Source organism: Lycium ferocissimum, chromosome 2, assembly GCF_029784015.1.
Source record: "Lycium ferocissimum isolate CSIRO_LF1 chromosome 2, AGI_CSIRO_Lferr_CH_V1, whole genome shotgun sequence".
Lineage (NCBI taxonomy): Eukaryota > Viridiplantae > Streptophyta > Magnoliopsida > Solanales > Solanaceae > Lycium > Lycium ferocissimum.
In genome coordinates this window covers 71,682,346-71,700,184 of record NC_081343.1, presented here as the reverse complement: position 1 = coordinate 71,700,184, position 17,839 = coordinate 71,682,346, and the positions used below count along the sequence as shown (strand labels likewise).

At 37.2% G+C, this 17,839-nt stretch overlaps 2 protein-coding genes across 3 annotated transcripts; one reads left to right on the top strand and one right to left on the bottom strand.

Annotated features, from left to right (window-relative positions):
* The first annotated feature begins 436 nt into the window (after positions 1 to 436).
* Positions 437 to 3,578, top strand: LOC132047369 (DNA cross-link repair protein SNM1). 2 transcript variants are annotated; one of them, XM_059438411.1, is made up of 9 exons: positions 437 to 817; positions 1,244 to 1,424; positions 1,562 to 1,801; positions 1,887 to 2,031; positions 2,411 to 2,545; positions 2,628 to 2,685; positions 2,783 to 2,860; positions 3,011 to 3,063; positions 3,239 to 3,578. In XM_059438411.1, the coding sequence occupies exons 1-9, from the start codon at positions 574 to 576 to the stop codon at positions 3,335 to 3,337; spliced, it is 1,233 nt and encodes a 410-aa protein (XP_059294394.1). In that variant the 5' UTR covers positions 437 to 573; the 3' UTR covers positions 3,338 to 3,578. The 2 variants fall into 2 exon arrangements, with proteins under 2 accessions (XP_059294394.1, XP_059294393.1); XM_059438410.1 differs by having other exon boundaries at positions 439 to 817; positions 2,619 to 2,685.
* Positions 3,579 to 3,977: 399 nt separating this feature from the next.
* LOC132047368 (ATP-dependent DNA helicase At3g02060, chloroplastic) lies at positions 3,978 to 15,533 on the bottom strand. Its single transcript, XM_059438408.1, has 14 exons — positions 14,869 to 15,533; positions 13,786 to 14,011; positions 13,160 to 13,405; positions 12,264 to 12,398; positions 11,123 to 11,247; positions 10,768 to 10,907; positions 10,564 to 10,634; positions 8,439 to 8,600; positions 7,343 to 7,429; positions 6,898 to 7,071; positions 6,645 to 6,689; positions 4,899 to 5,255; positions 4,361 to 4,746; positions 3,978 to 4,265 (listed from the first exon to the last, which is right to left on the bottom strand). Exons 1-13 carry the CDS (start codon positions 15,456 to 15,458, stop codon positions 4,645 to 4,647), a joined length of 2,460 nt encoding a protein of 819 aa, XP_059294391.1. The 5' UTR covers positions 15,459 to 15,533; the 3' UTR covers positions 3,978 to 4,265; positions 4,361 to 4,644.
* Positions 15,534 to 17,839: the final 2,306 nt, after the last annotated feature.

Here is a 17,839-nt window from a genome sequence, read left to right as displayed (position 1 = left end):
GCAGTGGGAATTGTTGCATCCTTTGGTACTGGAATATCCTGTAACAAAGGACCATCCACTAACCAGATTAGGTCGCGTAGAGGGGTATATTAGGGTGGGGGAAAATAATTTTGTGGGTCGGGTCGGGTCTAAGTGATGGAGCATGGGTAATTTTTTTTTTTTTTAAATGGGTAATTTGGGATGATTTGAAATTTTCCATCCATTCAGGGGTATATTTGTGTACTTTGACTAACAGAGGGATATATTTGACTATTTTAGCTAACGAAGGGTATATTTGACCAATAAATTAAAGTAGAGAGATATATTTGACCGTTTTCCCTAATTTTAAAATTCTTGTGTTTCCTTTAATGAAAAGTTTGTAACCAGACAAGTATCTAAAATTTAATCACAAATTTTAAAAGTATTCATAAACCTAGATGCCTTGTGAAATGATGACAGAAAAATTGTGAGGGACGGAGTATTTATTTTCTGGACAATTAGGCCCCGAAAAGTATTCCTTGTCATTGTAGTGGAAAGGTCGACGTTAGAGGTGCTGCCATCTTTATTGTTGGAAGAGAAAAGGAAAGGTCGAAAATGGAGAAGTGGAAGTTGAAAGGGACGGTGAGTAGTGATTTCCGTTGGTATTCCGACGACGGCTGTTATACTGATGATGAGTGTGAGGCAAATGAGATATGCACTGTTAAGAAGAGGAGACTGACGCAGACGAATCTGTTCCAGTTGTGGGGCCTTGAGAAGCCTAACCTCCAACAGAGTAACAACAACAACAAGACGGCTACTTCTCAACAGCGCCTTTGCCCCTTCTATAAGAACATTCCAGGTCACTCTCTCATCTTCATTTCTCCAAACATTCTTCTTCCTTCCTTTTCAAATTAGTGTGCTCCAAAACATTCAGCCTACACATCCATTTTGAACTTCAACTTCTTCACAATTTCTAGTTACATACTTCTCATAACTATACCTGAATGTAAAAATATAATGTGCTTAACCATTTTTAGTTGCACTTATTCCTTACTGTGGTAGTTATTTCAGTTACTAATCTCTGTATGTTTTTGCTTGATTGCCTTTGCATAATCAGTGGCTACTACTATTGACATTAAACCTATCTCCTACCGGGCCACCATTTTTCTAGCCTATTGCATTATTCAGCTCTAGGACAATCAGTTAACACACTTTACTGGGAATTGGTTTTCATCATTTTCTCTGAGTTTAAGTTATTCAACATTTAAGTCCTTCATTCATGCAGGAACACCCTTCACCGTTGACGCATTCTGCTATGGTCCTGTCAAAGGCTGTTCTGCCTATTTCCTTAGTCACTTCCATGCTGATCACTATATTGGCTTGACAAAAGGATGGTCACATGGGCCTATCTACTGTACCAACCTCACTGCTCGCTTACTGAGAATCTGTCTTAATGTTACTCCATCGTAAGGGACTCTTTTTTTGCCTTGTCAAAGTGTCTTACTCAATGAGCAAGAAAATTTTCATATCTTTTGGGTTATTTTACTCCTTCCCACCACAAAACAGTGTACAGGACAGTTACGTTCCGTTGATTCTTTTGCAGTTTCATATGTCCTCTGGAATTAGGTACTGAGAACAACGTTAAAGGAATCAAAGTTACTATGCTTGATGCTAATCACTGTCCTGGTGCTGCTATCATTCACTTCCGTCTCCCAAATGGACAATGTTACTTGCACACCGGAGACTTTAGGGCTTCGAAGCTGATGCAATCATATCCACTTCTTGCAAGCCAACGTATTAATATACTTTACCTTGACACAACATATTGCAATCCAAAGTACAGGTGTTAATTCTCTTTGTTTTGTGTTGTGGATATATGTTGTTCGCAGTTGTGCTAGATATTAATTTTTTGGAGACATCTACTTCAGGTTTCCTTCAAAAGAAGATGTTTTGGAATTTGTTGTAGGCGTCACGAGAAGATATTTGAATAATCATCCAAAAACCATCGTGGTTGTTGGTGCATACAGCATTGGAAAAGAACATGTGTATTTGGCAATTTCAAAGGCACTGGGGGTATCTTTGCTTCCGAGTATTTCTTGTTTATTTTTTTGTTATATTTATGATATTAATCCATATTATGACTTGATGAGTATCTAGCAACCCTATAAAGACATCAAAGGTTTAAGAGTAAACAATTGTGAGTTATTGCTAGAAAAAATACATGGACCATTCAGCAGAAGATGAAACTGCTTTGCTCCTATAACTTAGATTTCTAAAGTTCCTTCTCTATATGGATGAATAGCATGGCATATGGCACCAAACTATTGAAATTTCATTTGTCTTTCTGGGACAAGGCAACAATTTGTTACAAGTTTGCTTACGATGTGTGCTCTTTAAAGCTAAACTTTATGCTGTCTATTATCTGACTGGATTTATTATAAATACTTCATAGGTAAAAATATATGCAAATGCTTCCAGGAGGCGCGTTCTTCGGTCTTTTGGATGGGCTGGAATTTCTGAAAATCTGTCAACAAACGGGAAAGATACACCTTTGCACATATTGCCTATATCATCCTTGAGATTTGAGGTTTGCATTATCCCCTTCTTTAGATGATTGATGCATTCTCCCTTTATAACTTCTTCCGTTAATGTTTCCCAAGATGCTGCAGCATTATTTGGCATCACAAGACGGACAGTACACTAGCATGTTGGCATTCCGACCAACAGGTGACTCATATTTGTTACTTATAGCTTGTGACCCATCTATTGAAGTGGATTTCTTTCCCTTATATCATGCAAAAGATCCTTACCATATTTTTTTCAGGATGGACTTACTCAGAGACCATCGGGGATAATCTAAACTTAATAAAACCCACTTCTAAGGGCAACATCACTATTTATGGTGAGATAAATTGGTGCTTTTTGGGAGGTTTAGATCCTACATATTTTTATGTATAATTTGTATTACTTACTGTACGTTACGACTGCTTTTTGTGGCTCCTAGTTGGCTGAGGTATTGAATCAACTCTTCTACTGCATTAATTTCCTGCAGGTGTTCCATATAGTGAGCATTCTAATTTCACAGAGCTGCAGGAATTTGTGCAGGTTGAGATTTTTTTTGTACATTTCTTTTGGCTAGTTGAATATTTAGTTAATGTCATTGCCAACTGCCCAACTGGTACAATTCGCAAATGGATGTTTCGGTCTTCCGGAGCTAGTTCCCTTAAAATTTTACAAACTATTGCTATATCCTAATTTATGAAAATATTTGGTTTTGCAGTTTCTGAGGCCAGAAAAGATAATTCCTACTGTTAATGTGGGAAATGCTGTTAATCGTGGCAAGATGCAATCATACTTCCAGCAGTGGCTGAAAGCCTGAAAGAGGAGCTGTTCTTCGGGAGTTGTGTTCTTTGGTTTTTCTATTGTTCTAATTCTTCTGGAGATTAGGAAGTGGATTAGATAGGTTACTGAAATGGGAATGGTGTTATACGGTTGTAAAGCGTTTTTAATCTTGTTATAGGCTCGCCTAGCGAACTCTTGGTGTCCATTTTTGCTGACTGCACGCTATGCCCTAGTTTTAAATCTTATGGATTTATTGTAGAAATCAACTTTTTGCGCAACTTAGAACTCCAACCAAACCAATGTCCTAGTGTTTCACTCTTTCGTAAATAGGTTAGTACTTAAGTATGATGAAGAGCAACGGGCAAAAAAGTCCATTTAAACTTACTTTAAAGGAGAGTTGGTTATTTTTCAACTTCTGTATAAGCACTGGTTATATTCCAATGAGTTGTCTTAAAGATACCTACCTGGTATAATTTTATCAATAGATTTGCAGTAACGTAGGATTCATTTTGGTTGTTATTCTGTGGGTTAGACCGCTGGAATCAAAAGTCAGTAATTGCCAAGAAATTTCTTTGTCATAAGAATTTATTTCTTAGTCACAAACGAATCATTCAGCCTTGTAATCTCTTTATCTTTCTGTAATTTTAGCTAATAGGAAGAATTAAGCATCAATTAGATTTAGAATCACATTTGAGCCCAAATGTCTTGAATAAATATGCAACACAAATTCCATGAAGCGCCAAAACTCGGCAAAAAAATGTCATGAAGAGGTGGCATCTAACATAAAGGAGTCAGGGCTCCAAGGGAACGTGAAAGACAAATTATGATCCCTTGTTCTTTCCCTATTCAAATAGGGTAATGACGAATCCTAATTGTTTCTGTTGTCACATAAACATATCTTTCACGAGAAATTTGACAGTCCATCAATATATCCTATATCCTGTATTTAAACAACTCGGCTAGTCCTGCACGGTAAAAAGCAAACCAGGTCTCTGATGATTAGGAGACAAAACATGAAAATAGAAAATGAAAAGATTAAAAGAATGGACCAAAGATAAACCTCGTCTCAGAAGGCAATGCACTCCTTGTGGCTTTTACTTCTGATATAGATTGATTGCCCGAGAGGAATGGAAAGCGCCAGTTGGATATCACATAATATGCTTTAATAGACAATACAGATCTATCTCAATTTTTCATACTGTACATGGGGAAACAGCCGCTGATGAGAGACAAGCTTCTAACATTCTTAATTAAACCAGCCACCCAGGACCCTATTATAGCGATGGATGATGGCCATGGGGCTGCCTACTAGATGAAGTAAAGAATCACAGTTTATTGAAAGGACTAATATTTTATCAAGGTCGGCAATGAGGAATATAATTCTGCTAGGCATTGGAAGATCCAATTCAGCAACTGTTCTTTAGGTAGCTCCAAGAGCAGTTCAGCCTGAATAAGACGCATCATTACACAAAGCCAATTAAATATGGAAAGCACGCCTTTCACATTAACTTTTTCTCCATTCTTTCAAATGAAGAATATGTAACCCTAGTGGATTAATATGGGTATAGAGAAGATAGTAAAACTCAACAAAACCATACCTTTATTTGGCCATCTTCAAATATCAGAGAATTCTGATGAACATCTGAAGTTGCTGAATCAGTTATCAACTTGAAAACCTTTTTTGACATGTTTGTTTTCATGCCAACCATCTTTCCTGAAGCATATATGCTGGTAATTCCTAAATCTGCTGCCATTCTTTTGACATATAGCTTCTTCAATAGGATTTCCATAGAGTAAGGTTCTTTGCCATACTGACGCCTCAAATTTTCCGTAAATTGCATCAAGCTGAAAATGTCCTTTTCAGCTGCTTTTTCAGCGCCATTAATGATTTGCATGGGGTTCTCCAAATGATTTATGTAGTCGGAAGGAAGATGAGGGTTTATATTGATATCAAGCTGAGACAGGAAGTGAGAGAATGTTAAAAGGTTATACCCATTTATTTGCAATTGCCAATGAAAGTAGTTCAGCAGATAAATAGGCTATATCTTTCAGAACGGATGTGACAAAATCAGAATAACTATAACAGGAGACACAAATTCTTACAAGCTATTCATAGAACCACTAGTCTAAAGTTCCTATATGAAGCCGTTTCCATGTGCCTAGCGAACTAATGTGGTCGTGCTCAACATATTAGCTAACTAACCCAGCTTAATTCCCTGATCATGCATTTCCAAGTAATTTGTCGTTATTTTTTAACCTTGTACTCTTACTACCTGTTCAGAAGCAAGAGACAACGATAAGGCAGTAAATTAGAAACTCAACTAAAGAAACTAAATATTGCACAACTTCGACTCTTCCTACTGATCATTTATTACTGTATAGTTTCTTGTCTTTGTCGTTGCTCCCTTGCATTTTTCTTGTGCCCTTTTAACAATTAATTAAACTTCATGCAATAAAGCAGTGATTTATACTTTTGATGTTCCACATAGGACATGTATAATTGCCCAATTACTTTAAAAAAACCTCTGGATTGTTAACCATTTTTTCGACTTTTAATTAATTCTCCATTTAACCAAAATATTTGATCTATTTCCTTTATTGGATAGACATAAAATACTTGACATCTTTTTTAATCTAGAAAATCCTCTCCTTCCAACAAAATGAAATAATCTAAACTGATGCTATCCGAGATATTTCAAACTTGATGCCACATCTTTCCAATTAACTACTACATCTTTTCATACTTCTTTTTTATAACCATGGTGTCCGGATTAGCTTGCGTGCACCGCGGCTAATTCCAAGAGGTACGTGCTACCTCCCACCAGCACAAGTATTGGGTAACTCTGTCCACCAAGACTTGGGAAGATGGGAAAAAATCACCTAGTGTTTAACGTAATCACCAAAAGAGCAAAGAAAAAAAAAATGGTCGTTCATATTTATCTCAACTCTAATTTGTGATTGTTGTTTGTTGAGAAGTTGAATAATTTCTTTATGATCCACAGTAGACTAGTATATCTTACAAGGATAAAAACATGATAAAAGCCTAAGTGGGTGTGTTTATGAAAAGCTCATAATCCATCATAGTTAGGCTAATTCTGGTTGTACATGACTCAACAGTTACTAATTTAAGAATATTTTGTCCCGAAATCATTCAATTTTTAAGATCCGAATTTCTCTGGTTGACATTTTAACCAATCAATTAAAAAATTAATGATTAATGACAGTTCCTAAAAAGAGCAGCACACATTAGGTATTGGATAATGGAGACACAACCACAGACTTATAATGGATTTTGTCCTCGAAAAATGTATCAACTTACAGAAAATATAGAGAGCATTAAATACCTTCATTGCATGGTAAGGAACTGATATTACACGATGCTCATCAACCTGGAATACAAATAAAGATAACAGATCTCATTACAATTTTCTTTCATTTTGAAAGGTACATAATTGATGCATAGACGTATCATGATCTCAAAATAAGGTAGGAGGCTAGCATGAAGAAAGCAATGCTAAGCTGCTAGCTAAGGCACATACCAGTCAAGTTTATCTTTGAAACTAGCAATAATGGAGTAGAAGGATGATGCAAACAGACCTTTGACAAGCTTTCAAACAGCATCTCAAAGAATAGATCAATGCCCACATTGCCGACATCCCCTGTCTGTTGCTCGCCGAAAATATTGCCAAATCCTCTAATAGCCATGTCTCTTTCTGCAAGCTGAAAACCCTGGCCAAGTTCACAGCACTCTTCAAGAGCAGCAAGCCTCTCCTAAATTGTCAAATGAAAGCCCATGTAACAGCCATAATAAAGATCAATCTTCCGCAAGTAACTTCACATAACGTGTATATCACAGAATTTTTTTTTTTGATGATGTAAGTAACGTGTATATCACAGAATTTGTCCTTCATAAGATAAAATTAGAACCCCTGTTCTTATGGAAATGCCGCAACATTACCAGAATAAAGGCAAGAAGACAGAATATATGAACCATCTCCTACATATCCCGTCATTAGAAAAATATAGAGGAACGAGAGCATACTAGTGCGTGGTCAGAAAGAAGTGATTTGTCGGGATAAAATAAGTGTGCATGAGCTTCCTTATCCGCCCGTCCGACCCTTCCACGTAACTAAAATAATCAAAAAGAGTAGGAATTAGAAAAAATATCAAAGTCACAGCAACTAGCATTATAACGATCAATAACCATAATCACTAAGAATCTGCAAAGTAGAGATATGGAATTGTCAGCAGCGCATCATCACAGCCTAATTAGCCCATGGTCATAGATGAGTCTCATAAAGTACGCTAAAAGACATCCGAACTGCAAAAACTACAGTATCGACATAAGCTATTAAGAGAGACAAGTTAATCAGTTAGCTAGCAATGTAAGGGGCCAAATCTTGAAATTAAGGGCTGAAAATCTTTGATCAATCAACTTTAGTAGTCAATACAATGAAAAAGAACCGGGAAAGATAATTTTTCATTGGAGTTTGAAATCACTACATTAACCGAGTAGAAGACAATTGGTCGACTTCACCACTGCAGCTTTAATAGCAGGCCATGGTCAACATCACAAGAGAACCAAACCCAGAAATTCCTCTTGAAAGAAAGAACAGAATACTTTACAAATATGAAATAAAGGCTGATTCAACGACATTTATTCACTCTGTAAAAATCCCTTGTCTCATAAGAATCTGAGCTTGACTGAAATGCCACTACAACGAAAATAACACTATATATGCTATTATGCTATTGAACTTCGATGTAATCTCAAGATTACAAGGAGTTTTTGAATGTAACAAAGACTTGCTATGCTAAAACCCAGCTACCTAAGTTATCCCAAAAGTCAAATTTTCTCTTTTAGCACCGTTAATCGTCTTGTGTGATTAATCAGGTACATCAAGGAAACAGGGAGATTCTGTATTAACGCAGAGCTGGGCAAACATTACATGCTGTCAAGGAATATCTAATTCATGTAAAATTGAACAAAACGCTGTATTAAAGTAAACTATGCTTTTTTCACTTATGTCTAAGAAAAATCAATGGACAAAAACAAACGATTTGCTTCCTGGTTTCAATGTCACTTATACAGTGCAGGAAAAATCTTGCTGTTTGTTTAGGCAAGAGAATGTAAAAACCTGATACAATTGTGCAAGTCCAAATTGCTGAACATCTTGAATGATGATTGTGTTTGCATTTTGAATATCAAGGCCACTTTCCACTATGTTTGTACATATAAGAATTCTAATATCTCCTCGTGCAAATCTTTCCATAGTTTCCTCAAGTTGTTTTGAGTATTGCTGGCAGAAAAGATGAAGTGGCATGTGAGAGCACTAGAACTGAACAATGCAGTGTAGATGCTATGTAAATATGAGTTCATAATTTAGATTAATGTCTAATGACTGAATGAACGTAAGTATTCTATCAAAGGTATTGTTTATGAAAAAAGCACCAAGTTTTAGAGTAATAGCAAGAGCAAATGCACCAATAACTTAAACTCTACTCTAGTACAAGTGATACAGAATAAGTAATATCAGCCACCATTGCTATTGCTTTTTAAAGAAATTTGCTCACTATTGTCCCCCAGAATAATCAGTCTATCAATCAACCCCACTTCAATGCCAAATCAATTGGAGTTGGATACATGAATCATTTATTCTGATCTATTCAGGCCCATTTCATTCCAATACTAAATAATTTGCAGTAACTAGTTTAATCTCAATAAGTTGTACCACCTGTGTTGATCCTTTGACTCATTGCATTCTTTCTTAGTTAGTTCTTAGTTAATTTCAATTGATACGGAGAGATCTTAGGTCTATTGAAACAACTTTTCTTCATGCGCTTTAAGGTTTATCTCATCCCCTATTACACCTCAAATTATCATATTTTCATACCTACGTATTGATGCATTTAGAGGTATGCTTATAACATGGCCAAACTATTTCCTTCTCTCATGTGTATTACGTGCACCCTTTGTTGGATTGTAATAATTTCTAATCTTGTCTAGCCTTGTATGATTGCACATCTATATTTGTATATTTCCAACATTCATCTAGGCATTGGCCAAACATTCACTCCCATATGATATGCTGATCTCACACCCGTTCTACATTACTTTCCTTTAACATTATGCTATTCTATCTATCCCATGACACTACAAGCTGCAACTTGCGTTGTTAATATTTCTAGCCCTTTCCCCAGTATATTCTCTTATAGACATGAAATATCAACTCCTATTTCAAGTATCCAACTATTTCATTGCTTTCTTGAAAAAAAGTATGTTTCAAAACCTATCCGGATCTCATTCACTTGAACTGGCATTTTTTTTACCTTCATTTGTCTATTAAAATGCAAGAACCTTCTCTTATCTAACACCACAACCAAGCGGCAATGTGGTGAATAATATCTTTATCCAGACATGTCTATGGTGTAGGAAACCTTGCTTATATTCCGTCACACCAATGTGGTGATCTGATGGACTCCTTTATGCATTAAAACTACGTCTGGGTGGCATTGTAGCGCATGCCTACAAGGGCGCGTCACAACAAATTCATCATTATGAGGATTCATAATGATCCGACTATATTTACACTGATCGTGCAACCTGCTCCTATATCCAACTTAAGATCATCTATGCTCTGTGTATACACAAGAGCTCTCCAAAATGTTTTGAAGAAATAAAGCTCTCTGAGTTCCCCATTTCAAATTAAGCTCTCGAAGGTCCATGCACAAGAAAGTCTACATGCATTAAACTAAAGGTTGAAAGAGTTTCAATGTTTGACCTAAACAGAATGAGAAAGGGATTCTCAAAAAGAAGACGGCAAATGAGACAAGCCTGAGAAGGAACAAATGAGGTAATAAAAAGTTAAGAACACATAGGCATAGTTGAAGGCTTATTAAAATTACATGTTCAGCAAAATAAGACCTATCAATAATAAGCTTTTGGTTTTCATTCCCGAAAATCTTACTCCCATATGATAAATCAATTCTCAGTTCCTCTCTTATAGGTCCTGCCACATAAAGTTTCCCAGAATCATGTATGCTTAGTCAAAGGCATCAGACAGTTCAAAAGAGAATCTAAACAAGAACAACTGAACAAGGTTCAGTAAATGTGGAAGCTATGGAAGAAATATTGAAGAGTCCCATAACAGCTTAGTCAAAAGACATCACACAGTTGATTGATCAATTAATTGATTGAAATCTTCCCAAGTATTAACCTTTAATTCCAGAACTTAAAGCAAATGCATTAGATCCCATAATTACCTTTCCATGAGCAATAGCTATCTCAACATGTGGAAATGTTTGTTCTAAAAATTCCATAACATCTTCAAGACCTGCGAGTAATAGAACCCATGTAACTACAATGAGTACAATGGATGAACTTCAGCAAACTTCTCTACAGCCTGGCACCCAAATTACATAATGCTACTCACAATTAACGTGCACAAAAGGCACAGAATGCATTACCCTTAATGCGGGGCAAGACAAAAAAAACTCGGCCACCACGGTCCAATTCATGCTTGATAGCTGATATTACTTTGTCCTTGCTGTAAGCTGAAAGATGTGTTCTTATTGGAACTCTCTCAGGAGGTGGTGTTGAGATCAAACTGTTTGAGAGACAAAAAGCAAAACAGTCAACAAATTGAACTGACAAAATGTTGAGTTGAATGTAACTTCACAATTCGTCAAATCTACCCAACATTGACACTGCTAAACTAATGATACCCAATTTTGGCTGCTGGAACGCCCAACGGTATAGTGGATACTTCATCAACAGCCATCCAGGGCTTTGATAAATTTGAAACAAACCCGGTGGTATTACCTAGCGTCACGGAATCCAGTTAATGCTAAATAGAGAGTTCTCGGAATAGGCGTTGCTGAAAGTGTGAGTACATCCACTGAAGTTTTAAATGAAGCAATCTTCTCCTTCTGTTTTACACCAAACCTCTGAAAAGACAAAGAACAATTCAGAGGGAGATCAAATATGATGAATCGGTTATAGGTATGAAGGATGTCCAAAAGACACACACACACAGACTCTCTCGCTCTCGCTCTCTCTCTCTCTCTCTCTCTCTGTCTCTCTCTCTCCTCTCTCTCTCTCTCTCTCTCTCTCTCTCTCTCACACACACACACACACACAGAGGAAGGTTCAGGGTTACCTACCTTCTTCAATAAATTTATTTTACTATTCATTTCAGTGGATAACGAGAAAACCTTACTACCATGAATAAATGAACACCAGCTTTCCACTTCATCATGGAACCCTATCAAAAGAAAGAAATAGCATCCTAGGACTGCCCCATCTAACAAGCTAGCCTTGAACAAATATATCTATGGTATTGGAGATAGCGTGAGTGAGTGTGAAGAGTTCTGTAGTTTGTTGACTTCCAATGCCAATTAGGTTTTACTCTTCTGTACAACCTTCTGCAGATCCTCGCCCACTCTTGGTATTTTTGTCTTATTCCCTTTTTATACGTGAAAAATTTCCACCTCCTTGGTGCTTCTCTCCAGCGTACATCACTCATTACAACAACGCAAGAATGTTAAACCTTGTGAAACAATCAAAAGAAGCTATTTTAGAAAACATGCAGAACCCAAGAATGCTAAAGCTTTATGTTTTTTTTTCAAGTTTCTTCTTCTTTTTGGGGGGTTCTGGTTAAAGTTTCTTTTCGAGCTTTTTATCATCACGGGACAACAAGAAAATATAATCATAGTTGGCCTTATTATAGATCAAATAAAGAATTGCATAATCAGGTTGTAGATCAATGAAATTGATTTATAAAGGGGAAACCAAAACATTAGAAAAAGGGAGTTTACACATACTTTTTCCTCATTATAAGGCCTTACTTACACAAGTAACCAACCTATTTCATCCATGACTAAATTCGAAATATTACTGTTTTTAGATGCAAATAACAAACAAATAATCCAAAATATAATGGCATTTAGATATGTGGACGTACCTGTTCCTCATCAACCACAAGTAGACCCAGATTGTTATATTCAACTCGATTGCCAAGTAGTGAATGAGTCCCAACCATAATGTCCACATGTCCGTCTTTAATCATACTCAAGTACTCCTCTTTCTCTGACTTGGTCTTTATTGAGGAATAGTAGGTCACAAAGAAAGCTAGCATTAGGACTTAGAATACAGGTTACGGTGTTTGCTTGGACAAGGTAAACAGCAGTGTCAACACCAAAGAACTAAAACAAAAATAACATACGTAAGGAGTTCACATTGAGAACCATTACCACTCAGATTTTGGTAGGAAAATACCAAAAAGAAAGAGAAAAAAAACATTATATCTAGTTTGGTACACTTGCATATTCAAACAGTCATTCTTTTCGTTTTTCTTCTTAATAATCAAAGAGGTAGACAATAATTAAGAAGAGTATACAGACGTTAAATAATATTAAACCATCTCAACAAGGTGAAATTTTTTAAATATGTAATTTCAAAATAAATAACAATCAACTAAGCACGATTTGTGAAACAGCCTAAACGAACTCAAACTGCATAAAATCCTCAATGGACAGAAGATTTGATGTGTCTATGCCAGTTTGACTTGCATGGAAGTTTATCAATGGAATCACTTATTGTAAGGCACTCCGATGAATTTAAAAAAATACTTCTTGCCATGGACCTATTGATCAAGAAATCTAATCTTAAGAAATCATGAGATGCGAGAAGATAGGTTTCGCAAAAACCAATATGAGTAAACTTTTAAACATTGAAGCTCGGAAGCAACCACCATTCTTTTACCAAACCAACTACTATTCAAATGATGAAGAGTAGATGCTCAAGTAGAAAGTGCTTATTAGGCATCAACCATGTATTGCTAAAGATCGAGTTATGCACCTGAAACCTGCTAAGAAGTCCAACTCTTATGTTAGGATATCTTGAGAATCTCTCTGAGACAACACCAAAATGTTGTTTAGCCAAAACTATAGTTGGCGCTAGAACCATAGCTTGCTTCCCTGAAGAGACTACACAGAAGATGGCACGCAGTGCAACTTCAGTTTTACCAAAACCAACATCTCCACAAATTAATCTGTCCATTGGATTTTCCCTCTCTGTCAAGTCCCTTTCTACATCTAAGAAAGCCTGTCATTGGAATCCAAACTGTCAGAAACAGAAAAGGTTTCCCATTATAGGTAAACCAATAAAAATGATTAAACTCTCCAGACAATGAGTAGCAATAAGTTACTCTGACTAAAATGTGCCAAGCTAAGTACACTTTACGGACCACTAGTAGCAATAAGTTATTCTGAATAGAATGTGGCAAGACAGCAAAACTGTTATTTTTGAGTGTTGTTAAAATTTTGTCATATATGTCTTACTGAACCAACTGGATGAAAAAAAAGAAAAAAAAAATTGCAGCTAAACTATACACATGGCAAGAACCAACAACAGCTTATATTTTGCAGAAGCAAACCTTGCAGGTTGACGTCAGAATTTAAAAGATACAGAAGAGACAATTAAACCTGTTTCTGATCCGGTGTGGGCTCAAAAGGGAAGTGAGATGCAAATTCAGCCATAGCTGGAGTCTTTGGGTATGGAGGCCTTTTTTGTTTTAGCCTGTGTAGGTATAGCTCCATTAGATCTACAACCATTTTCTGAACTGCAACTTTACCCTTCATCCTTCTCCTCTCCCATGCACTAGTATCGCTTAACTTGCTCAAAGTCCGTGGTCTTTTGGTTTCATTAGGACTGAATAGTCAAAAAAAAAAAAAAAAAGCACTAATCAAATAGCAAATCTAGACTATCTCTCTGGCATACGAAATTGATAATAAAGGACATTTCCAGGTTTCCCTTGGCTACACAGTTATTCATAACTCAAGAGACTCTTTCCAAGGGTGGTGATAAAGGATTATAAAAGGTAAAGCCTGTATATCCGTCTTAATAATTATATTTCTTCCAAAACGAGAATCAGACCCCCATCTCACCTCTGGAAATGTGATATGCAGCGATTTCGCTAAGGATAATCATAGACAGAGCAGATCCATTTCCTTTTTCTGTTCAGCCTTTGCTAATTGAAAGAGAGGCCTTCAAATCAAAAGGACCAGAGCAATGTAAAGAGTGCCTGGAACAGACCAAAATATAAAGCTCCTATGGCATCTTGGTATTAGATATATGCTCTAGGCTGAAACCAGCAAATGGGTCTTATTATTTGGCTAGCTTCCCAAGGGTTGGAAAGTGGATAGCTTGTGACTAAGCTTGAATTGAAAAGGCATTTTAAGTGATGTACTGAGGAAGTATCATCATAACCGGAAAAGATGTTAAGAAATTGCTTCGATTGCGAGGTGCAAAGCAAAGTCTCTATTCGAAAAATCATATTCCTATAGTATTAAGGAAATTTGGCTATTGTCTATAGCTGGGAAGCTCATGACATAAGATCATTTGTCGGAGGTATCCCTCTGTTAGGAACTGAAAAAGAGAAGGTGACTGCATAATTTTGTCCAGAAGTTACTGCATAATTTTAATTACCAAAAGGGGGGAATGAGCAGCAGTGTAATGAATTACAAATGTATATGTAGGTGGTAAGTAAAAAGGTATGGTGTACGTACAGATTGTAACGGTAGAGAAAACGAGATGCCTGGTAGACGGGTAATTTAGCCATACCATCAGCGTACTCAATAAAGACATATTCGATAGGCTCCTTGGAATCCTTGGGAAGGTCAAATTTGATGCCGACGAATCGTCCAATTCCAACCTTGCTGTGGACGACGAAATCGCCGGAACGGAGAGTGTAAGGGTCGACCTTGTAACTAAAAGTAGGTTGAGCTGAATTATCATTTGCAGCAGCTTGTTTGGTTTTGAGTTTCTGGAGGCCCCTTTGCTGCTGCTCCTTGACCAGCTGAATGTACTTATCAGCCTCCTCGGAATCCATGGCAGGCCTAAGAGGAATGGAGTGATCTCTCTTAGCATGCTCCCGCCGAATTCGGTCGTTAAGGAGAGAGATGGCGTCTCGCTCCTGCTCCTTCCGTACTCGGGGAGGCAATTTAGTATATACAGCATCCGCATTCAGGACCTTGGTTAAGGTAATAGAACAAGGGGAGGGCTTTTGATGAGTAGCAGTAATAGTAGTAGTGGGGAACGGTTTGCAGAGACGAAAGCCCTCAGGACAGAAGAGGAGGGACGCCTTTGCAGCTGCCATGGATAAAACTTCAGCCACAAGCAACACTTCTCAAACCTTCATTCAACCGAAACCAATATAACTTGTGACAATTACCATATGGGGTATAAGTGCAAGCTGGGATACTCCGCGTAACATTATCACTTTTTCTAGCTTTCAGATATGCAATACATGTGCTCAAACCTTATGAAAGACAATATATTAATGCTAATTGATTAAAAAAATTATTTTCTTTCAATAAAAACCTTACTCACACAGGATGTTTACACCCAATAAGTAAATAAATGAATACTCCATATGAATAAGGTTATAATTTAAAACTTCAAAATCAATTAATAGCTTTATTTAAAACAAACTTCCGGTGACTATGACAAATTTGTATTCATGACTAGGACATCATTTATGCTTGATGGTTTCTTTTGATTTTGGCTGAGAATTTTAATTTTAATATGTAAACGTTGTAGTCTTTATTATCTTATTTTGTATTAATTGTTGTATTTTGACGGTTACTTTTTTTTATGGAGTCGCGGAGCGGTGTTAACGCGAGACTGGAGGTTTGGCGACAGACTCTGGAGTCGAAGGGTTTCAAGTTGAGCAGAACTAAGACAGAGTACTTAGAGTGCAAGTTCAGTGATGTGAGTCAAGTAGAGGACGAGGACGTGCAGCTGGATACTCAGGTCGTCCCGAAGAAAGAAAGTTTCAAGTACCTCGAGTCGATCATCTAAGGGACTGGCGAGATTGACGACGATATCACACATCGTATTAGAGCGGGATGGATGAAATGGCTCGCATCGGGGGTGTTGTGCGATAAGAAGGTGCCGCTTATTCTAAAGGGAAAGTTCTACAAAGCGGTGGTTAGACCGACTATGTTGTATGGAACGGAATGTTGGCCAGTTAAGAAAGCTCATGACCAGAAGATGAAGGTAACAGAGATGCGGATGCTGAGATGCATGTGCGGGCATACCAGGAGAGATAGGATTCGAAATGAAGTGATTCGAGACAAGGTGGGTGTAGCCCCTGTGGTGGATAAGATGCGAGAAGGGAGGTTGAGACGAACGGCCATATGCAGCGGAGATGCGTTGATGCGCCAGTGAGGAGGTGTGAGAGGATGGCAGTGGTGGGCCTAAAGAGATGGAGGGGTAGGTCAAAGAAGACACGGGAGAGGTGATTCGGCAGGATGTGGTGCTACTTCAGCTTACCGAGAACATGATCGGTGATAGGAAGGGGTGGAGGTCGAGTATCAGGGTAGAGGGCTAGTGGGGGGCCGCGAGGTTTTCTTTCTCGCAGTAGGAGTATTTTATCCTGCTTCTATGTGTTGGGTCTTGTCTATCTTTGCTGTTTTATCATGACTTCCTTGCTCTTGCTATTTCTCATTTTCGCATTGTTTTGATTTGCTTGTCCGTATCTGACTCTTTTTCCTTGTTTTCTTTTTTGTAGCGCGGGTCTTTTGGAAACGCCTTTACCTTCCAATGTGGGGGGCAAGGTGCCGTACACATTATCCTCCCCGGACCCACATTGTGGGTATGTTGTTGTTGTTGTATTGTTGTACTCTTTTTGATGGACTCTAAACGCGAGAGGCGGAACATCAATTTCAAAGAAATATTACGTAGACACAATCCTATAATATAATACTCCCTCTGGATCAAAAAAAGAGTCTATTTAGCCATTTGCACACCCCTTAAGAAAATACTAACTCCTAGACAAAAATAGATAATTTGACTAATCTACCCCTAATTAAATAAGCATTGGGATTTGATCATATAACACTTAATAGGGGCAAATTTGGAAAAACAATGTTAATTCTTTCTTGATTTGATAAGTGGACACTTTTTTTAACTCAAGAAAAAAAAAACTAAGTGGACACTTTTTTTTATCCGGAGGGAGTAGTACTTAATATTTTTGTAACTCATAAAATAAATATATAATTACAAATAATGTTATCTAATAATTTTTACTATGATTGAGATTGACTGAAAATAACGCGCAACTACACGTTTATAAAGACTAGTTTCATAATTAGGCCGGATCAAATCCACATCTCCTTTCCATAGCAAACCATTAGGCAGTCAAAGTTTCATTAAGAATCAGCGGAGTTTACATGTTGGATACTACTAAGAGCAACTTACAATATATACCAAGTACCAACAGAAAAAGAAGGGAAGGAAATTCCAGTAAGTAAATAAATTGGTACATTTGCTACACTGGAAACGAAATATGTGCCTACGACGAAGAAGTGAAGATGTCACGAGTTAGATGATTAACTAGAGAGAGTTCCTCTTCCTCTCACAAAATAGAAATACAGCTTACAGAAGCTATTACAATAGTGCACGCAGTGCATGGAAGTTGGAAAGCCGATCCAAGTATATACAAATATTGGTCTAGTTCTTGACGAAATCCGGAAG

What these genes read in the sequence shown, in the direction of transcription:
- LOC132047369 (XM_059438410.1), top strand. Translation starts at nt 574, where the DNA reads ATGGAGAAGTGGAAGTTGAAAGGGACGGTGAGTAGTGATTTCCGTTGG. An exon ending in GGGCAACATCACTATTTATG is followed by an intron (nt 2,861 to 3,010) that starts GTGAGATAAATT and finishes AATTTCCTGCAG; the next exon opens with GTGTTCCATATAGTGAGCAT. An exon ending in AGCTGCAGGAATTTGTGCAG is followed by an intron (nt 3,064 to 3,238) that starts GTTGAGATTTTT and finishes TTGGTTTTGCAG; the next exon opens with TTTCTGAGGCCAGAAAAGAT.
- LOC132047368 (XM_059438408.1), bottom strand. Translation starts at nt 15,458, where the DNA reads ATGGCAGCTGCAAAGGCGTCCCTCCTCTTCTGTCCTGAGGGCTTTCGT. An exon ending in GACTTCTTAGCAGGTTTCAG is followed by an intron (nt 12,399 to 13,159) that starts GTGCATAACTCG and finishes TCCTCAATAAAG; the next exon opens with ACCAAGTCAGAGAAAGAGGA. An exon ending in GACTTGCACAATTGTATCAG is followed by an intron (nt 7,430 to 8,438) that starts GTTTTTACATTC and finishes TGATTATTTTAG; the next exon opens with TTACGTGGAAGGGTCGGACG.